The 21,456-nt window shown below is 39.2% G+C and overlaps 1 protein-coding gene across 6 annotated transcripts in view; it reads right to left on the bottom strand.

Moving 5' to 3' along the window:
- LOC5507781 (centrosomal protein of 104 kDa) overlaps positions 1–21,342 on the bottom strand; it is a 38,685-nt gene extending 17,343 nt beyond the window's left edge. Inside the window, exons 1-36 of one of the 6 annotated variants that reach the window (XM_048725682.1) lie at positions 21,069–21,341; positions 20,016–20,097; positions 19,623–19,660; positions 19,414–19,511; positions 18,692–18,773; positions 18,473–18,512; positions 17,918–18,016; positions 17,681–17,755; positions 15,784–15,918; positions 15,452–15,512; positions 15,125–15,264; positions 14,744–14,815; positions 14,619–14,652; positions 14,305–14,447; positions 13,915–13,961; positions 13,763–13,782; positions 13,615–13,650; positions 13,389–13,465; positions 12,911–13,081; positions 8,337–8,398; positions 7,475–7,511; positions 7,354–7,389; positions 7,138–7,203; positions 6,754–6,804; positions 6,067–6,258; positions 5,378–5,503; positions 5,106–5,156; positions 4,324–4,371; positions 4,135–4,186; positions 3,814–3,841; positions 3,424–3,532; positions 2,914–3,052; positions 2,013–2,074; positions 1,153–1,216; positions 389–537; positions 11–313 (exon numbers count right to left, since the gene is read on the bottom strand). In XM_048725682.1, the coding sequence (XP_048581639.1) occupies positions 419–537; positions 1,153–1,216; positions 2,013–2,074; positions 2,914–3,052; positions 3,424–3,532; positions 3,814–3,841; positions 4,135–4,186; positions 4,324–4,371; positions 5,106–5,156; positions 5,378–5,503; positions 6,067–6,258; positions 6,754–6,804; positions 7,138–7,203; positions 7,354–7,389; positions 7,475–7,511; positions 8,337–8,398; positions 12,911–13,081; positions 13,389–13,465; positions 13,615–13,650; positions 13,763–13,782; positions 13,915–13,961; positions 14,305–14,447; positions 14,619–14,652; positions 14,744–14,815; positions 15,125–15,264; positions 15,452–15,512; positions 15,784–15,918; positions 17,681–17,755; positions 17,918–18,016; positions 18,473–18,512; positions 18,692–18,773; positions 19,414–19,511; positions 19,623–19,660; positions 20,016–20,090 (2,685 nt within the window). In that variant the 5' untranslated portion in view covers positions 20,091–20,097; positions 21,069–21,341 and the 3' untranslated portion in view covers positions 11–313; positions 389–418. Of the gene's footprint in view, positions 1–10; positions 538–1,152; positions 1,217–2,012; positions 2,075–2,913; positions 3,053–3,423; positions 3,533–3,813; positions 3,842–4,134; positions 4,187–4,323; positions 4,372–5,105; positions 5,157–5,377; positions 5,504–6,066; positions 6,259–6,753; positions 6,805–7,137; positions 7,204–7,353; positions 7,390–7,474; positions 7,512–8,336; positions 8,399–12,910; positions 13,082–13,388; positions 13,466–13,614; positions 13,651–13,762; positions 13,783–13,914; positions 13,962–14,304; positions 14,448–14,618; positions 14,653–14,743; positions 14,816–15,124; positions 15,265–15,451; positions 15,513–15,783; positions 15,919–16,302; positions 16,311–17,680; positions 17,756–17,917; positions 18,017–18,472; positions 18,513–18,691; positions 18,774–19,413; positions 19,512–19,622; positions 19,661–20,015; positions 20,098–21,068 lie in introns of those variants that run through there. The other 5 variants (XR_007307407.1, XM_048725683.1, XM_048725680.1 and 2 more) reach the window with 5 other exon arrangements.
- Positions 21,343–21,456: the final 114 nt, after the last annotated feature.

Here is a 21,456-nt window from a genome sequence, read left to right as displayed (position 1 = left end):
ATATACTACGTAAAGGCTACCACTGTTTTATTTCACCGTTTCTGTTCACATCATACGATCTACAACTTTAAAAAGGCATGCTATTCTTGAAATAAATCAGCGACATATGTATGACGTGACGTTGCGTGACTGGTTTTGGTAAGGTTGCGTGAGGTCATTGGCGGGAAACTAGGTGCGCTATGCGCGCCCTTCCTCACACTTTCCCACGTGCTGAACATCTTATAGATTGGCAGCTTGTTCATTGGTTGACTTGTTACTCAACATTAACCTCCCCTACTGCTCTTTTTTTAAGATTGAGTGCCAGCGAAGAGTCCTGTACAAAAATCACCCATCTTCGGTTATCCATCCGAGTCACACCACGTGATATCCAAGGTATTCTCACTCATACCTGGTTTCCTGAGTCAGGTCTAATTGTCATCTACTGTCTAGGTGTGGCGCCTTTGCGTCCCCTGCCTACCCCTCGTAAGGAAGGAGTTATCTTTCCACCACCCCTCCCCCTGTTGCTCCGTAAACTTGCTCTGCTAGGGGCCTTGCTCGCTGAGAATGTGTATACAGTGCTTATATGAGTAGTGATAGACGTACTGGGTATGTGGGGGAGGGGGGGGGGGGAGGGGGGGGGATGAACGTCATAAGGAGTAAGGGAAATAGGGCTTATATGAGTAATAGTGATTGACGAACTAGGTTTGTGGGGAGGGGGGAGAGGGACAAGTTATAAAAAGTAGAGGAAATAAGGTTTTAATGAGTAGTGATTGTCGTACTGGCTATGTGGGAGCTTAAAAGCCATAAGAAATAAACAAAAGGGAAGGGAAGATGGCAGAAGGCTTCTATTAGGCGATTCACGGCCACGTTTCATGGTCCCGAGGTTGGTCGATTATAGAGGTACCACTGTATTTAATTTAGGTATAGCACATACGAAAAAAGGTTTGGGTACAGGTACAGGGGTTGATGGAAGAGATGTGCTAACCTTAGTTTGGGTACAGGTACAGGGGTTGATGGAAGAGATGTGCTAACCTTAGTTTGGGTACAAGTACAGGGGTTGATGGAAGAGATGTGCTAACCTTAGTTTGGGTACAGGTACAGGGGTTGATGGAAGAGATGTGCTAACCTTAGTTTGGGTACAGGTACAGGGGTTGATGGAAGAGATGTGCTTACCTTGTTGCTGCTGCAGACGTGCTTTGTTCGCTTTACAGTTCTCCATCAAATGGTTTCTCCATGCCTAAAAGAAAGAAAGTCATCCTATAAGTTCAAAGAAAGTCAGCCGACTAGCATGCAAGAATCACAATATTGACTGACACGATCTTCAGAACTAGAAGGATTGATGTATCTCGCTGGTTGGTTCAGTAGCGGGTTTAGGGGGTTTAAATCACCCTTTTTGCTGCCAGAAAGCCATATGTAACAAAAAAGTACCACCTCCCTTTTTGTCAATGAGCCAACCCCCCCCCCCCCCCCCTTTAGCGAAAACCTAGATCTGCCCCTGTGGTTAGCGAGGTTCATGTAAATCGGATGTTTCTTGCATTCTCATTACTTTTAATTGGCTTCCTTTTCAAAACTGTAAGAGCGTTTCTCTTATTGACCAAAGTGCCAAACAGCTGTTTCTTTTTAAAGGGGCAGAAAAACGTAAATTCACATCGGTATAACACCTTCTTGCTACATTCATTAAAAAGGTATCATTTGTTATACTCTTGGTGAAAAAAATTGCTCATAACTCCAACAGTTGTAAAAAGGGACAATAAAACCCGTCAAAAACATTAAAAAAACGGCAGCCATTGATTGAGCTAGCTTGAGTTGGAAAGCACTTATGACTCTCTGTGCGTGCTGTGATTCTTTTTGCGACTCAGAGCGAGGCATTCAATTCCATAGTTTGGTTTTGGGAAAAACGTCGTCAGAGCGTTCGATCGTTCGATACCAACTCAATGAAGGCGGCCAAACTTGCTGTATTTCTATAATCTTTACACTTCCACGCGAGAGGACGTATTTTGAGAACCTCGTTCTTCTGCCCCTTAAAATCTCACCTCTTCCTCGGAGCCGATCTTCGTCTTACACAGCGGGCAGATGGCCGCGTCCTTACCACGGGCTAAATAGAATAAATGAATTACCTATTGAAAAAACATGTCGCCACAACGCCATATAACAAAAATAGCGAGAACAGAAAAGGCAGTAGTAGCAAAAACAACTACACAATAACAACAACCACCACAAAACAGCAACAACATCACTACCAACACCACCATCAACAACAAGAATAACAGTAGCATCAACATCCACACAGAGACGATATCACCTACCAGTACAACCAGCCTCTACCAACAATACAACCCGCCTCTACCAACAATACAATCAGCCTCTACCATGTGGTTATATCACCTACCAGTACAACCAGCCTGAACCAAGTGGTTATATCACCTACCAGTACAACCAGCCTGAACCAAGTGGTTATATCACCTACCAGTACCACCAGCCTCTACCAAGTGGTTATATCACCTACCAATACAACCAGCCTCTACCAAGTGGTTAAATCACCTACCAGTACCACCAGCCTGAACCAAGTGGTTATATCACCTACCAGTACAACCAGCCTCTACCAAGTGGTTATATCACCTACCAGTACCACCAGCCCCTACCAAGTGGTTTAACACCTACCAATACAACCAGCCTCTACCAAGTGGTTATATCACCTACCAGTACAACCAGCCTCTACCAAGTGGTTATATCACCTACCAATACAACCAGCCTGAACCAAGTGGTTATATCACCTACCAGTACAACCAGCCTGAACCAAGTGGTTATATCACCTACCATTACAACCAGCCTCTACCAAGTGGTTATATCACCTACCAGTACAACCAGCCTAAACCAAGTGGTTAAATCACCTACCAGTACAACCAGCCACTACCAAGTGGTTATATCACCTACCAGTACAACCAGCCTGAACCAAGTGGTCATCTAAGTCGACCTTTAGCATGACTTCCTTGCAGCGAGGACACTGGGCATTACGGTCCTTGGCGTCACACTCCGTGAGAAGATGATCGTTAAAGCCGGACACCTCAACAACCTGAAGCAAACAGGCAGACAGGAATTTACACCTTTTGCTCTTCATTATGGCATAATACGAATTCGTTTGGGTATATCATTGGTTAATATAGCATTTGAATAATCCTGCAATCATTTATGCAAAGCGAAAATACATTTGGAAATTTTGCATGGTTTGGGACATCCAATGGCACCTTATGACATCACTGCGCATTCGAGAAAATGTATAAACATTCAAGAATAGTGTGAATCAACAACTGATATGGCGGTTAAACAAACATTTGTGCTACCATACATACAAAAGAGCCTTGGTGATATTAAGTTGTCCAGACAATGTCTGAAGTAATGCAGATGGTCGGACAGACAGACAAAAAAAAAAACAAATAATCTCACCTGGGAGCAGTGCTCACAGCGGTTTAGCATTGGGCAGCTCTTCCAGTAATGAAGGTCTAGCATATCTTCTGTGAATGATTCATTCTGTTCGCCGCAGAAAATGCACATTCTATACATTACAAAATCAGACGAACCAGTGCTTAGTCATAAAAGTTAACAAAATATGTCTCATTGAGGCCCAGAGACCGGCGAAACTGCCACCTTCTCTTTTTCGAGTTCCGGCTAATTAAAAAAATGATTAAAATATAATAACTTCCTCCCCTACTCATCAATCTCCACCGCCTACACTGAAACTTAATGAAAACCCTGCAACATATGATGGACTGAAAACAGGCAAAATGTTAGACGGCCGTTGTTAATCAAACAAAATAAACAGTATGCTTTACGTACTTGTCCATATCAAGAGCAGGCTCTTCAGCTGCAATAAAATAAAAAGGTAAGTGTCTAGAAAATTATACATTATGTGTGATAACAAACTACCACAAAGGTCAATCTCGCGACCTTCAGGCCCATTTGCATCATGGGATTATTATAGCGCATCACGTGATGTCTCAGGAAATGGCGCCATATCATTAATGTTCCCAAAACAATGACTACGTGAATTGCGCAAAGGTGTAAAATAAAATTCTTAGATTGTTGGATTTCTCTGACTACTGTGGTAATTTTTTTGGAAGCACCAAATAACCACACGCAACAAGACATTGTTCTAACCTTTCTTTTTCTTGTCGGATTTGTCTTTGGATGTAGCTTGCGATTTGTCTTCCTAAAAATATAAGAAAAGCATAAAACATAGACCATCATTGGGAAACCGAAAATATGAGACGATCAACTTTTTCAGGCATAAGGGTGTCATTGGTATTGTTAGGTAGTGTTTGGGTCCTATACTAGTGCCAATCTTACCCCGGCCATTTCGCGGAGAGCCTGGAGTTGTGCCTGCAGTGCCTCGATCTGATGCAGACAAAGTAAGATACAGGCAAGAGTCAAATTGATAATAATTGCATGCCAATTTTATTTATTACAGTACTTGCTGTAAATGATGCAGACAAAGTAAGATATAGACAAGAGTCGAATTTATAATGATTGCATGCCAATTTTATTTATTACAGTACTTGCTGTAAATGATACAGACAAAGTAAGATACAGGCAAGAGTCAAATTGATAATAATTGCATGCCAATTTTATTTATTACAGTACTTGCTGTAAATGATGCAGACAAAGTAAGATATAGACAAGAGTCGAATCTATAATGATTGCATGCCAATTTTATTTATTACAGTACTTGCTGTAAATGATGCAGACAAAGTAAGATATCGACTAGAGTCGAATTGATAATAATTGCATGCCAATTTTATTAATTACAGTACTTGCTGTAAATGAGAAAACAAATAAAAGTGACAATGAAACAATAATATATGATATAAGAACAGAGTGTGTGACCCATTTCGATCAACAGATACGGTAAAGCTATTGCATTATTTTCTAAAGAAATTAGTAAATGATGCAAACAAATTTGTTTTGAGATGATTATTTCAAAATTTCTTCAAATAATTTGTCTTCATATTTTGAATGAAAAAAATAACAAAGGTGTGACAGACAAAGGATCTGTAAAGTTAATAGTGAAAAAGCGCAAACGTGGCATTGAACAGAACATAGTTGTAGTAACGTTGTTTGTAACCTTATACCTCGGCTTGTTTGTGTTTCTCAGCATTCTGTCTTTCAATCTTTGCTTGAGCCTGAATTGAAACAAAGAACAAGGATCTTAGTGTTAATAGTATATTGTATAACACATAAGCTTGCAACAGCGCCAACAAACACTGTTAGTCACGTGAAACCTTAAAATAAAGATGCTGGTTAAATAATCTCGACATAACTATCAACATTTTGGGGAAGATAACTTCTGTTATAGAGGTTCCATTGTACTGTGTCAACCTGATGCCTAAGGTGTGGTACATACCCGTCGTTCGGATTCTGTAGGTTTCCCGTCAATGTGGTCGAAGCCATCAAAGATTGATCTATACAGGGGATTCTTACGTGTCGCAGGTTCATCATTGGGTAAAAAGCCTTTCACAGGGTCTTTGACCTATTAGAACAAAACAGACATTGAAATGGTATATTGAAATGTTTTTATAGTACAAGTACTGTGATTGCTGGAATAAGAGCCCCCCCCCCAGAAAAGTGCCAAATAAGCGCCTCACCTAAGAAAAAATATAGGAAAGCACCTCCGCCAAATAAGCCCCTCTCCAAAACGTTTTGCACTGTGTTGGTGTGATGTATTCCTTTTGTCCCATTCTTGGTTGCATTCATATACAACTGGACCATTTCTCTATTCACATCAACATACTCAACACTTTAAGGTGTTAACCTTGGGTTTGAGAAAGAAAAGTTCTAAATTCTTAGCTTTGGCCTGAAGGCTTTTCATATGGAAGCTTTTCACTAGGACATGAAACAGAGACGTAGAAGGAAGCATGTAAAAATCACTGCGAAAGAGTCCCAAGTGGAGAAGGGAAGAATGGGATGATTATTTTTCTTCCTTCTCAACTTGCATCTTCTTCGCAGTGATTTTTGCACAAACGGTAAGCGTTTATGTATACTCCGTCTATGCTTCCTTTCCTAGTGTAAAGTCAAATATCACGTGACAAATACCTTTTTGTAGAGCTCGAATATGAGCTTGACTGCTGCATCCCTGACCTCCCCATTATTGTGATCAAGTGCGGGGACAGCTACATGCATGACAGCCTCCAGCGACAGACACCCGGCTTGACCACTTTCCACATCGAGGACAGGGAGCAACTTATCAATGATCTCCAGCCGACTCTTGAGTAACCGCCATGGAGCCTAGGTAACAGAAGGTTTAGGAAGACAGAGCAAACAGCAAAGAAGGAAAATAGCACCTCAAAAAGAAGGAAATTTATCATTGAGCCTGGCGTAATAAGAGCTAATGTCAATCCAACGAGCACAACAGGAATACTTCAAGCAACCTAATCAATACTGAAGAGTACCCTAAAAACACGAACTCTTTGTTTTGATTGGCTGTGTCACTGATACCGCATTCACACCAGCACTTAAACCAGTTTAACTGGTTTAAGTGCTGGTTTAAACTGGTTTAAATCTCAATCTCCCAAGAGTGGGCAGAACCAAGAACAAAACTTAATAGACTGTGCTGTACATGTTACTAAGTGATCATTTAGCTAGTAAGGATTCAACACAATGAGAAACTTGGCAAGTTATCAGGCAAAGAAAAAAAACCTTGTTTAACTCAACATGCTTTTGGTGTGAATGCGGCATAGGTCAGCAATAACCCCAGGTTAACACAGGTTCCCCACCACTTACCTGTTTTGATTTGGTTGGCTGTGTCACCAGGTCTGCAATAACCCCAAGCCCCTGCAACACGACAACAGGACGCCTTGGATTACGTAGTCAAGGGATAAAAAGTATATACAGTTCTGCATTATAAGTATCAAATTTATTATGATGTATGCAAGAATTGTAGATAGTACAGAGTATGTGTTTACAGTAACAAGTTATCTGTATCTGCTATCTGTCGACAGAGTACCTTGAAAGAATATACAGGGACGTACAGAATTTTCATATAAGACTACGTCTTCTTTCATTGGGTTGGTGCGAAAACTTTACATGGAAAGAAAACGTTTAACTTCATGTTGCCGATATTGTACACACACGGATGTCCCTGAATGCAGTTCGCCTCGCTCGTACCTTAACATCCTTATAAGCTGCCATCTCCAAGATCATTTCAATGGCTGCATCCCTAGTTCTTGGGGTCTGGGGGAAATCAGATATGTAAAATATTTAATTCTATGAATATTCAAGTTTTCAGCAATTTAATGATAGCTTAGGGTCAGGACTCAGTTAAGCCAGGGATCAATTTTTAAGAAGGTGGACAAAGAGTATACATACAGATTGAGCCCTTACCGTTTCTCCTGATTTCACAAGTAAAGCTGGGACAGTCTAAAAATTAAGCAACACTTAGTGGTGATAATTTCATGTAGCATAACTTGAACACCGCATATACACCGTTTAGTTTAACTCTTACCTTCTCAACAACATGGGAGATTTCTGCCTTTCCTATCCTATGAAAGGAAGTCAAAAGAAAGGAGTCAAATAAAAATCTCCACTTATGAGTTCCTCTATCAAACAGCCACCCCCTCTCTGATAAGCCACCCTTTATCTTGTCCCCTCTCTGATAAGCCACCCTTTATCTTGTCCCTCTCTGATAAGCCACCTTTCTCTTGTCCCCTCTCTGATAAGCCACCTTTCTATTGTCCCTCTCTGATAAGCCACCTTTCTCTTGTCCCTCTCTGTTAAGGCACCCTCCTCTTCTTGCCCCTCTCCGATAAGGCACCCTCCTCTTCTTGTCCCTCTCTGATAAGTCACCCTCCTCTTCTTGTCCCTCTCTGATAAGGCACCCTCCTCTTCTTGTCCCTCTCTGATAAGCCACCCTCCTATTGTCCCCTCTCTGATAAGCCACATTTCTCTTGTCCCTCTCTGATAAGGCACCCTCCTCTTCTTGCCCCTCTCCGATAAGGCACCCTCCTCTTCTTGTCCCTCTCTGATAAGTCACCCTCCTCTTCTTGTCCCTCTCTGATAAGGCACCCTCCTCTTCTTGTCCCTCTCTGATAAGCCACCCTCCTCTTCTTGTCCCTCTCTGATAAGTCACCCTCCTCTTCTTGTCCCTCTCTGATAAGGCACCCTCCTCTTCTTGTCCCTCTCTGATAAGCCACCCTCCTCTTCTTGTCCCTCTCTGATAAGCCACCCTCCTATTGTCCCCTCTCTGATAAGCCACATTTCTCTTGTCCCTCTCTGATAGGGCACTCCCCTCATACCCTCGAACCGAAATCCACTCATCAGCAGGCATCTTAGAACAAATGTTAATAAGAGCGTATACTAAGACTTACCTGTGGTGTGGGATATACGCATGCAAGAGCGCTCGGAGAACACCCAGGCATGGAGTGAATACCTAGATAAAAACATCGCATTTGTTTTTTTTTCTCTCTTAATTCTATTTCATATGCAAAACATATATTACCAAAAGTCTTGAGTCACTTTGGCCTCCATGACTTTTACTCTAAGATCAGTTATCATATGTATTTTTGTATTGGTGCCAGTTAATGGGTCATTCCACAGTAAACTGTATGCTGTGGAGTCTACATTTGGAGAGATTTGAGACATTATAACTTCTAATTAAGAGTGTTTATCTTAATAAAAGTATACTTCTAGGGGAAAGGGGTATAAGTACTACAAACAGTAAGGAAGGGGATATTGCAAAGTTTAAATGCTTCTGAGATAGTTGATAATATACAGCCGTTGCGGAGTCTACGCAGAAAAATCCAATTTTTTTAGAAATGAACTTTACCTTAAAAACTCTGTGAACTTTCTGAATATTTTTAAATGGGGCTTAAATAATAAGGAACAACATTCTTCTGGGTTGATTTAAGCAATAAGAATATTTTGCTTTTGTTTTATCTTCTTGGTGAAATTGCTAGTTTTAGATGGACTGGTGCTGTTGCGGAGTGTACGTTGCGGAGTCTACACAAGGGCACTAAACTACAAATAAGAGAAGAACCACAAAAAATGCTGCTTACTGCACTCAAAAACATAGGAAATATTTTCAAAATGTATTTCATTCATATAGTATAGTTTTATCTCAGCATGTTAGATAGTCATATCCCAGCACAAAAAGATTCTAGAAAATTGTTATGGAATCTACTTTTTAGCATATACAAAAAATTATTATAACAGTACAATTATTAAAGTTTTCTGTAGCAGACACTTTTAATCTTAAATCCAGTTCAACACCAACTCTCTTACAAATGTGGCAACACATTAACAGCTAGTTAAGTTGTCTGACCCTTGCTTTGAGAGACCCGGTCTCTTACCTCATCTTAGTGGGCTCTCGAAGGGCTAGAAACACAATGTACACAAGTACATATAATAACATGGGTGCTATGATATTATCATTATCTGTAATGATCAGTCAGGCCATTTTATTTTTTTAGCAACTTGAAAACAGCCTCTACCTCATCTAAGTTGGGACTTCGAAGGGCCCATTTCCCTGCAATGCCAGTGGGCCATGGAATACACATGAGGGGTGGACACTTTCTACATCATCTCTGATTGGCCAGCCAAACTTCTGTGCTCCAACATAATATAGAAACTTGAATGGTATAAGGAATCCATCACTAGATGCATCTAAGGCTCTACCTATGTAGTATTTCTTCACGTAATCCACTGCATAATACTGATCTTTCTCAATGATGCTTGTTTGTGGGGGAAGCAAGGCTTGGTAGTGAAGCTCTAATATCATCTGGTCTCTAACTGCTGGGATGTCAGGATCTTGCAGAGCATTGGGGCACCAGTGGCCAAGCACCTAGCATACATTAAAAGAAATACACCACAGTCAATTCCATTGGCTTGTTGTGGCAAATCGCCTGGTTTGTTTGATGCAAACCTCCATGTAGCTATGTCCAAACTGCCGTCAGCCTTCTTGAGGATATGCCACATTTTGCACATAGCAGCTTCAGCTGTGGGTTCAATAAATGACCCTGCTAGGCTATCAAGAGCAAATATGGTCTTTTCCTTGGGTACAGCTACCACCAGAAACCAGTGGTTACCTCCCGCTGGGCAGCAAGGTGCGATGATAAGATCTTTTTCAAGGAGTTTTCCTTTAGCAGATAATTGGCGTTTGATGATTGATGACTTCTCAAATTGTTCCCAAGGAAATACAACAATGTTGGGCGAAGCAGTTTGGAGCATTTCAAGGTATGTATCAACAGCAAAGTTGGTAAGAAAGTTATCTTCTTCCTTTGCATGCCCTCCCTGGAGCGAGCTTAGATCATTTGGTGATATGACTCCTTTGCCTTTGAATTTAACTTGACCATTTATAATCCCAGACAATAGCTGTGCCTTGTGAGGGATAGCAGTGACATGACCAGGATTTCTGAATCTATCCTTAAGCATTGGAGGCAAGCCAAAGTCAGTTGTCAGATAAGGAGCCTTCACTTGGCCTGTCTCTTTTGCTACGACTGATGCTGGCACCCGTTTCGAATTCGTTGCACAGGGTCTGGTTGCAGCTTTTTGTCCTGGATCTTTTTTTACTGCTGCTGGCACTTGCTTTGAATCCTTTCCACTAGGCTGATGAGACAGGGGGCTCTTTGATATCAAGACATGCTCTTGACAGCAATCCTGTTGGGAGAACTGAGAATTCTTAGCCACTTTTAATGGTTACCTCATCCACCTTGGTCACAAAGTGAATAGTGTGTGTGGAAGGGATTGCTTTGCAACTGTTCCATCGGGTTCTAAGCTTCTCAGTTACCAACCCCACTTGGTCCTCTGAACAGTAGAGAACCCTAATCTTCTTGCACAGTTGTTTTGCTGTGTCTGCAAACTCCTTGGCTGAGGTTACCACCACGCTTGACTGTAGTATTGCCCGCCAAACCACTCTCTTTACCTCCCCACCAATACCACCACAGGGGCCTTTCCCATGCGCAGTCTCAAAAAAATTCCATGTGGCATCACAACCAAAATCCCTTTCATGGTACACCACAATTGACAAGTTGTAACTATTCTTGGACTGTGAGGAGGGACCATCAGACCAGTAGTGGACCTTCTTTACTTCTGTTACTTTCTTAACATCTTCAAGAATCAGAGAGTTGTATGCATAGACAGACGACTTGTCATGAGAGAGTTCGTCACTTATAACAGCATAAGACAAATGCTGCAACTCTCCCCCATCATCCCTACAGTATACCACTGCAGTAAACACTGTCACCATTTCATTGTGCCAGTGTGCAGCCATGATCTCTCGTTGATGTTTAAGCTGAAAATTTTCAGCGAAATCTTCGTGTACAATAATTTCTCCAGGTGCCAGTGTTTCTTTGAGGACCGCTAGCTCAATGTACTGACGCCTGATGTTATACACATGTCTTCCAAATGGCTGGAGCTGTACTATAAGATCATCTTTAGCCTCTCCAAGATTGCAGTTAACTTGCACTTTCCTCACTATTCCATCATCAGAAGTCTCCCACTGATAATAGGAGACTGACTGATCTTCATTGCATTCGTCAAACATGTCATTGACTGACCCCTCAACATCACATTTGCTACAGTCTCTTTCCATGCACTTTGCATCATTTGTACTGCACACAGTTTTACACAACATCTCATCAGCCGTCTTGGAAACTCCAGGGACAGCTTTGCTAATTTCACTCAGAAGTAATTCTATGTTCTCGTGATACTTGCAAACACAAACTTCTTGATCTCTTAAGGTAATAGGTATTACTTCTGGTGGCCTGAGGGATGCAAACTTCGATAAACCAATGCTTGTATCTGATTCTCTCTTATTAAACATTTGGTGCACCTCAGCAATGTTATAAAGCAACAATCTCTTTTTCCTCACTTCTCGCCCCTTGCTAGTTTTTACAGACACACAGTCTTTTTTACCTGGGCACATTCTACTTATGTCATCTCTTCTATAAAATTCTTCAACTTCTTTAATACTCTTGTCTGACAATGCATCTGATCGCTGCTTTCTGGGATCTTCAGCTGGCTTTCTTTTCTTTGAAGAACTGTCAACTGCTTCAATGACTGACTTTCGTTTGCCTGGTGACATTGCTTGTACAACCTTTGCTAGCACATGAGGCACTTTTGAGGGACTCTTCGGTAAGTGCTTTTGCACTCGTCTCACAGCCTTACCTAAACTTTGGGGACTTTTATAATCATTAGCAGCACTAGAATTTTGTTTACCCTCTCCTTTTCCCTTTACTTTTATTTAGAAACAGACACCTGTTGAATAAACTTCAGGCATCACTCTTTAAGTTGATAAGCAAATTAAGTCAGAAATAGTTGATTTCAGAATTTGATGTTCAGGCTCAAAATACTGTGGAATGACCCTAATATATTCTCCTTTGATAAATAATTCTATTGTAAAGGTTGGGCCTTAGAATAGCACGTACTCCTCATACTATCCATACTTTTGTACTTCCCAATTTTTTTTTTTTTTTTTTTGCTTTTATTTCTTTTAGAGTGGGAGAAATTTAGTTCTTTGCTTGTTCTTTTTATTTACCCTTGGTAAAGACTTTGTATCATATCATGGTGTTTGTATATATATTTACTGATATATATTGTACCAAATGAACAGAGCTAGACTGGACTGGCCAGGGGAAAGAATAGAGAAATTAGATCTTAATTAGAAAATTAGGGTATGGTATGCAATGCTTATTGACTTGAAAATGTATTTCCCTTTAAAAAACTGCTAATTTGTATAAGGTTTAACACCAATTAGTAGAATGATGAGCTAGATTGATTCCTTATACTCCAGTTACCACCTTACTAATAGACTCAATTTTTCCAAGTGACCTCTTGTTTCTTGTATTTGTGTGGCTAATTTACATAAGAATGCTATGGCAAATTAGTGCATAATCAGCTACACCCTGATTTCTTATTCACAAGCACAAAACACATACTAACTTACAGTTAGTACTTTCTCCTTGATTCCCTTCTTCAATAGTATGACAGTTGCCCTGACAACGTTACGAGGTTCTTTGTCACTTGTGAGGTCCGGTGAAGATGACGTCATTTCCTGTTCAAGCATCTCCATGGCTTCTTGCCGGAAGTTCCACTGTTTGGAGAAGGCGCACTGCACCTAAAGGAGAGGAAGATATAGGGATTGAAAAAAAAACTACAGTTATCAGGAGACACTGTGAGTCATAAAATGCTACTGAGCAAATCTGTACTCTGTAAGTAGTAGCAAATAAAGAAGTAAGTATGATGTATTTGCGCCCTGAGCATCCCCCTAGCTACATATCTGTGTTTGTACTGGCTACACAGGAGAATATAGATACATAATATGCATCAATAGTTTATCACTTGAACTTATGCTATTCGCTATTTATGTAAAAGTTTTATTTAATATTTTTTTTTAAGAAGGGGGCTTTGAGTATTTGTTTTACCAAATGTTCTCCAAACACATCAACAGCCATGCCTGCTGTGCGTAGATCATTTTCTTTAAGAGGTTCGGGTCCATCTCCTGGCAAAAAATAAATAAATAAATAAAATCTTGAGGTCTGTAGATCTGACTTGCATGGCATGGTTATTTTGGTGCTGCCCTAGCAAAGACAGTCTGGTTAGAGAAGTAAAGCCAGTACCATTCTACACAATCTTAAAATAGCTTTATACCTGTCTTAGCTGTTACAGGCTCCTCTGGGATGGGTTCTGTTAAATGTAAAAAAAAATGTGTGAAAGAATATGATTGTTTAATATTCATATGAAGTGATTGTGAATTGGATGGATTATTCAATCAGGGGCAGATCTGATGGTTTCTCACCTTCTTGCTCTAGAGATTTGCTGAAAAGTGAAAAAAACAAAGACATTTAAAAAACAAGCAAAGAAAGAAGTGTCAATGAGACAGCTGAAGAGGGGAGAGGGGAACTTAAAAGAGTTTTTACATTTTACATTAACTAGCAATGTGTAGCTTACTTTTTAAGAGCAGGGAGTGGCCGATCCTCATTCTGACTTTGGTCAACCTTGGAAAAAAAATACCATCAATCTCCATGGAAACAGTGCTAGGCTATAGTTTACCATTCCTCGAGTTATCTAAATCCAAGGTGTGAAAAGTAATCAAACATGCACATAAGTACATAAGATATTATTTCCTTTAGATAAAACACTTTTGGCAGGGTGAAATCTTGGCAGGGTCTATCATTTCTATTCAATTTCTAAATAATTATCTGGATTTTGAATAAAAGACTTTTTAGACCACTATCAAAATGAAATGAGTTTTTTAATGTCTTAAAAATGTGAAATAAAACGTATACATTTTAAAACTTTCAGAAACTGCCAGGACCATGTTTAAGTACTGATACTTACTGCAATAGGAGAAGTGAAATCCTGTCGTGTAGGCTCAGGTGAAGTGTAGGTCTGTGCAGGCCGGATGGGTGGCGACCTCCTTTCTGCCTGCTGCACAGGGGGAGGTGTTCTCTGTGAAACCAATGGGGGTAAGGGAGGGGAGGCTGTAAAGAAAACAAAGTGATAGGTACAATAGCCTAACTTAAAGCTTTTCAAAGTAGATGCAATGATACAATGGCATAGTTTTACATGGGTCATTCACAAGCTAAATTTTCTATATAGAGTTAATCCATCATTATTCAACAGTATATAATCTGACAGTTCAATATACTTACTAATGTGTAGTGGCGGCTGCTGGTTGTATGACTTCTAAATCAAGACAAAAAACATGACAATCATAAATAATTATAAACCTTGGAATATTTGGAACTAAGATCTTTTTAAAAAGTGATCAACCTACCCCATCTAGCTCCAGCAGGGCGCTGATATCCAGCTGGCGATATACATATAGCCTGAACTCATCAATTTCACGCTTTAGAGAAAACATTCAAACTCATAAAAGGAAGAACACAATTCCATTCAAGATCCAAAGCCTGTAGCACCACTTAAGCAGTGGGTAAAGAATCAATGATCACTTTGAGGGGAAAGATAAAAAGCAAATGGCTGAGGTTTTATGGACATTAGCACCAGCTACTACAGTAGCTTGAAGTACTCCCCTGTCTAAACCTACAGCAGCTTGTTTTTAATCTGATTTTAATTGGATTAATTAGAATTAGTAACTTAGTAACATTTAGTAACTTAGTTGGGTTTCACAAATTTTTGCAACTCAGTTGATCAGTACCTTTTTCTCCTGTGCATGGTCATAGTCTTCTTGTTCCACAGCTCTTTTCTTTTCTACCTCATACTTGCCAAGCTTTTCTCCAGCTTTGTACAGTTCAGAGATCACAACCTTCAACTTTTTGGCAAAATCATATCTCTCCTCTAAATGAAAAATATAGCATTATCGTATGGAATAAAACTGTATGGCATATCTTAAGCTTTGACAGTCAATAAACAAAATCCCTTTTTACGGTTTGCTTTCTGCTAACAGTAACTGTCTTGGTATTTCACTAATTGATTTGTGTAGAAATTAATAACCAGATAATCTTGAACCTTCAAGATAACTTACGTTGGACTGCTTCCTTTTTCTTGGCTTCAAGCTTTCTAATCAAGTTAGCAGTCTCAGGATCCTTTAATTAATGACAATTATCATAAGGTAAAGATTTATAGGTTGGAAAAGCACAAGTTAATGTCTTGTATTGTTTAATGACCCTCCATGTAAAATGTACATGCTGTAGTGTGCATAGTTTATTGCATTATAATTTAACAACCCTACAAATTAAACTGAATTAAATCTACTGTCTCAGAGTCTGTAGGTTTAAAGCGGTTCCAGATCTAGTGTATGGCACTATTTGACTTTTGCTGTCGTGCACTGTCAATCGATACGTGGCATTATCCCACCTGGTACATGTCAAAAGCCAGGTCATCAAGTGGTGAGACATATTCAGGACGGTTAATTTTCCCCCATATGGGGTCTCCTGAAAATTGTGACTCTGGCTTCATATAGCTGTCAACGATGCTGTCAATACCCTTGATCTAGGAAACAAAAGAGAGGGCTTGTTAGGGGACAGAGATTTGGTATTACAAACTTCCTTGATCAAGCACTATGGTCAGGTGGATCATTATAATAATAGCGAATAAAAGACTTCAGAGATCAGGGTCATGTGGATCAAATGATATATACTATAATAATGGATAAGGGTCAAATATATCAAGTGATATATACTTACTGGATAAGGGTCACATGTATCAAGTGATATATACTTACTGGACCAGGGTCACATGTATAATGTGATATATACTTACTGGATCAGGGTCACATGTATAATGTGATATATACTTACTGGATCTGGGTCACATGTATCAAGTGATATATACTTACTGGATCAGGGTCACATGTATCATGTGATATATACTTACTGGATCTGGGTCACATGTATCATGTGATATATACTTACTGGATAAGGGTCACATGTATCATGTGATATACACCTATTTCACAAAAGGTTGTCAGTGCAAATGGCGAATGGTAAATGGCTTATGGGCACTAATTATTCATAAGGTGTTAAATAAAGTCCAGCAATGTCAAGCATTGGTAACCTTTAATGGATAATTGTCTTGATTTATCCAAATTCTTTGAGACGCAAGGTTACTTTCGGTTGTCCTGCCAACTGCAATTTGCCAATCGCCATTTGCACTGACAACCTTTATTGAAATAGGTGTATACTTACTGGATAAGGGTCACATGTATCAGGTGACATATACTTACTGGATAAGGGTCACATGTATCATGTGATATATACTTACTGGATAAGGGTCACATGTATAATGTGATATATACTTACTGGATCAGGGTCACATGTATCATGTGATATATACTTTCTGGATAAGGGTCACATGTATAATGTGATATATACTTACTGGATAAGGGTCACATGTATCATGTGATATATACTTACTGGATAAGGGCCACATGTATCAAGTGACATATACTTACTGGATAAGGGTCACATGTATCATGTGATATATACTTACTGGATAAGGGCCACATGTATCAAGTGACATATACTTACTGGATAAGGGTCACATGTATCATGTGATATATACTTACTGGATAAGGGTCACATGTATCATGTGATATATACTTACTGGATAAGGGCCACATGTATCAAGTGACATATACTTACTGGATAAGGGTCACATGTATTAAGTGATATATACTTACTGGATAAGGGTCACATGTATCAAGTGATATATACTTACTGGATAAGGGTCACATGTATAATGTGATATATACTTACTGGATAAGGGTCACATGTATCATGTGATATATACTTACTGGATAAGGGTCACATGTATCAAGTGATATATACTTACTGGATAAGGGTCACATGTATCATGTGATATATACTTACTGGATAAGGGTCACATGTATCAACTGATATATACTTACTGGATCAGGGTCACATGTATCAAGTGATATATACTTACTGGATAAGGGCCACATGTATCATGTGATTATATACTTACTGGATCTGGGTCACATGTATCAAGTGATATATCTTTACTGGATCAGGGTCACATGTATCATGTGATATATACTTACTGGATAAGGGCCACATGTATCATGTGATTATATACTTACTGGATCTGGGTCACATGTATAATGTGATATATACTTACTGGAACAGGGTCACATGTATCATGTGATATATACTTACTGGATCAGGGTCACATGTATAATGTGATATATACTTACTGGATAAGGGCCACATGTATCATGTGATTATATACTTACTGGATCTGGGTCATGTGGATCAGCTGGCACAATTTCAGGGACGTCTGCTATTACATTGACTGCAACCAAGCCAACCTGAGGAGAGGTTTCTATTTGATCAACTATTTGAAAACAGAACTTCTAGGAAAATATTTTACCGTAAACAGGATTCAACTTTTATCATTAAATTACTAACCATTAAAATCTGTGTATAATTATAGATAATTCAACAATAATGCACTGCAAAACAAAGCTAACCTGATTATAAAGGTTGTATCTATTGACATAGTTCTTGTGGACAAGTAGCTTGATAAACTGACCCTCTGCATCAAGATGGATGGATTTGAGCTCCCTAGCCTGATAATAGCAAATGTAATTCAATTAGAAATGTTTTCATTAATCCAGTGTAGAGATAGTGCTTCAGTTGAATGTTTTTTTTTTTTTTTACACCAGAACATTTTAACCTGTTTCTGGTGTAAATGAAGACAGAAACATGAAACAGTGGTATGTGGGCCATAAAGTGAAAACAATGTTTCCCCTTGGTGTTTTTTGGAGACATCTCCATAAGAATTACAAAAAAAAAAATATCAATAAGGCTCAGGTGTTACTACAGTACAGCCTGGAAGAAACTTAACACTTTGTGTGTGAATTCAGCACAACTTTTGAACATTTTTTGCTGGTAGTTTGAGTGTAATTAGATTCGTGTGAATGGTACAGTGGTTTATTCCAGGTACACAATATCAAAAAGTTTCCAAATAATCATTAGTGAATTACTGTATCAAATTTTTACATTTAATGTTAACTTTTTTTTACCTTGAACTGTGTACTTTCATTATCAGATAACCCAACATATCTAAGTAAAAAATAATAATTAGCTTATGGCTACAGGATAAGTCTTCCTTCAATAAGTAATCATGTATTCATGTATGTATCATTAAAAAGAATAAAACATTGGGTAGGCAGAAAAAGACTCAAACATCAGTTACTGTGGGTGCTAGAAAGGTAAAGAAAGATATTATGGCTTGGACTGACCCTAGTCGCTTGTACTTGCATGTGAGCAGTGAGACAGGCTGACCACTTGGAACACGGCCCACAAACACCTCAATCCTGGTGGCTGAAACAAACAGCAAGGCAAATAATTCAAACCAATAAACCTCAGGCATGTAGTCAGGGGGAGGAACAGGAGTTGGATGCACCAGCTCTCTGCCAGCATATATAGTATTTAAGACCGCCCCCCCCCCCCAAGAAAGTTCTGGCTTTAAGTGCATGAACCAATAAAGTTAGGTTCCCTGTTCTGTTTGTTTGAGGGTGTGGTCTCCCTTCTTCGTATGGGGGTGTGGTCTCCCTTTTCTGTATGGGGTTTGGTCTCCCTGCTCTGTTCGTTTGAGGGTGTGGGCTCCCTTCTTCGTATAGGGGTGTGGTCTCCCTTTTCTGTATGGGGTTTGGTCTCCCTGCTCTGTGTATTCTTTTTGCTCTGTATGAGTATGCACTGTAGTCCCCCCTTATACAAGGGCATGGCCTCCCTGCTCTGTATGCAGATGTGGTCACCCTTATCTGTACAAGGGTGTGGTCACCCTTATCTGTACAAGGGTGGTGTCCCCTATATATGTATAAGGGTGTTGTCTCCCTTTTCTGTACAGGGGTGTGGTCTCCCTTCCTCTGTAAAGGGGTGTGGTCTCCCTTCTCTGTATGGAGGTTCAGTTCCTTTGCTCTGTGTAGGGGTATGGTCTCCCTGCTCTGCAATTCTAACTTACCAACCAAATACTGGTGAGAAAGCACCTGAAGTTTTCGAACTCTCAGTGGCTGAACCTTAGATATCTGAAGTACAATCTCTTGGGGGTATAAGCAGAATCTGATGAGAAACAAAACAAAGTGTTTGGGATTTCTCCACTTATCAATCGTTTATATTAACAAGATGTAATTAAAATCAAGGTAGTTGTATCAGCTTTTTAATACACCATACCGTGATGACTGCCAACCAGATGTTGTTGGACTATGGACCTGCAAGATAGGGTCACAATGAACTTAGTTAAATTCAAATGCATCAGATTTTGCCAAAATGAAGTCCTTTTTTTGTGCTTTTTCTATAAGACAGCCCAAGAATCTTTAAAAAAAATCAACTAAGTTATGGCTTGTGGTAATTGTCACAACAGTGTGCAGTATAATTTAGCTAAATAGGTTAGTGCTGTAAGTAGGTTGTATTCATTTGGATATCAATTTATCATATAAAGTCACCTATATATAAAACTATGAACAACAAGATTTTTTGAAGCTAAATGCTCGAGTATCAACACGATACAACACTAACACGAGTATCTGCCTATTAAGTCTAGTAGCTATAACACAAGAATCTTACCTCTAGTTCTTTAGCACTATGGCCCTCATCAGCCCCTGAACAATGGACAACTCGCAGATCAACTTTTTTGGGCATAACCAACCTGAAGCATGGAAAATATAATTTTTGCTTTGCTTGGCATCAATTCTAATAGTCAGGATATTTGTTAACAAACAAAACTTAATGACACCCCGCTATTACACACCTTTTTGTCACAGACAGAAAAAATGCCCAGCAAAACTAAATACAAACAAATAACTAAAAGTAACTTGTTATTTTGGACCCTTGCTTAAACCCAGAGGTGTCCTGAGGGTTAGGAATAGAACTAATCATTTTGCCATCAAGTCTCTATTTGCATGATGGGACCATATAATTAGCCTTTTTGACATGATGGCTTTGAATACTTCAATTAATTGAATTTATATATTTTCCAATTGAGAATAACGCTGTACTGTAGCTCCCTCAATGACAAGCTAAGATATCTGGAGTAGCAAAATTTTTAGCTTCCTTTTGTATGTATGAGAGTATCCAATTTAAACTTATTTACAATAAGGTTGTAAAATGGTTGCAGATTTAAAAGAATTGAACATAAAACCTAGTACTAACTTAAAGGGAAATGTAACGCCATAAAACAATACAATATTTGATTTGTCGCTGAGCTATAACTTACTTAAATAATGAGATGAGTGTGAATTCGAGTAATCATAAAATTCCTGTTATATAAAAAACGATGTTCTTGTTTAAGGCAACAAAAGATCTTGTTTAATTGTGAATATACAATCAATGCACACTACTCATCAATAAATGAGAAAATACTTAAATAATACTTTCAATGTTTCTGGTGAAATCTGTATTCGTGTTTTGTTTGTTTGTTTGTGTGCACGTTTTACTCAAATGGATAAATTCACATGACAACAGACAAACTGTTGAAGCGAAAAGCTATTCTCTCGCAATATCTATACCTAAAGCAAATTGCTTACAATAATAGCAACTTAGAAATAAAATACTAAAGAATTCATCAAAATCTAATCATCCCACTATAAATCGACAATCCAGAGTTAGCAATGAGCTTACTTTCTGCTGAAATCTTCAAACTTTTGGCGCGAAGGCAATAGTGAATTTCAGGCCTTATTCGTTCTTGGTTTATCCAAGTATCGCAGCCTTTCGAGCCAAAAGTGTTTCATCTCTCTTCACATCCTTCGACTGACACAATCACGTAATCGCGATTCCAATTACTTTATTTTCGATTTCGTTCTTGTATACTTTCAGAAGGGGAGCATTTCATAACAAATCGCTGTTGGTGTTGTTGGAATAATTTTCGTGGTGCGCCCGCGTGGGAAAGATGCGGTGTAACTCCATTCACGCGTGCGCACACAGGAAGAATCCAATCCCCCGGGGGACTCTCCATAAAAAAGTGTACATATGCTCATCCTATCCCTTAGGGTTTAAAATTCGCCCCAAG

Source organism: Nematostella vectensis, chromosome 3, assembly GCF_932526225.1.
Source record: "Nematostella vectensis chromosome 3, jaNemVect1.1, whole genome shotgun sequence".
NCBI lineage: Eukaryota > Metazoa > Cnidaria > Anthozoa > Actiniaria > Edwardsiidae > Nematostella > Nematostella vectensis.
The sequence above is the reverse complement of the archived record's forward strand: the minus strand, read 5'-3'. Positions and strand labels throughout refer to the sequence as shown.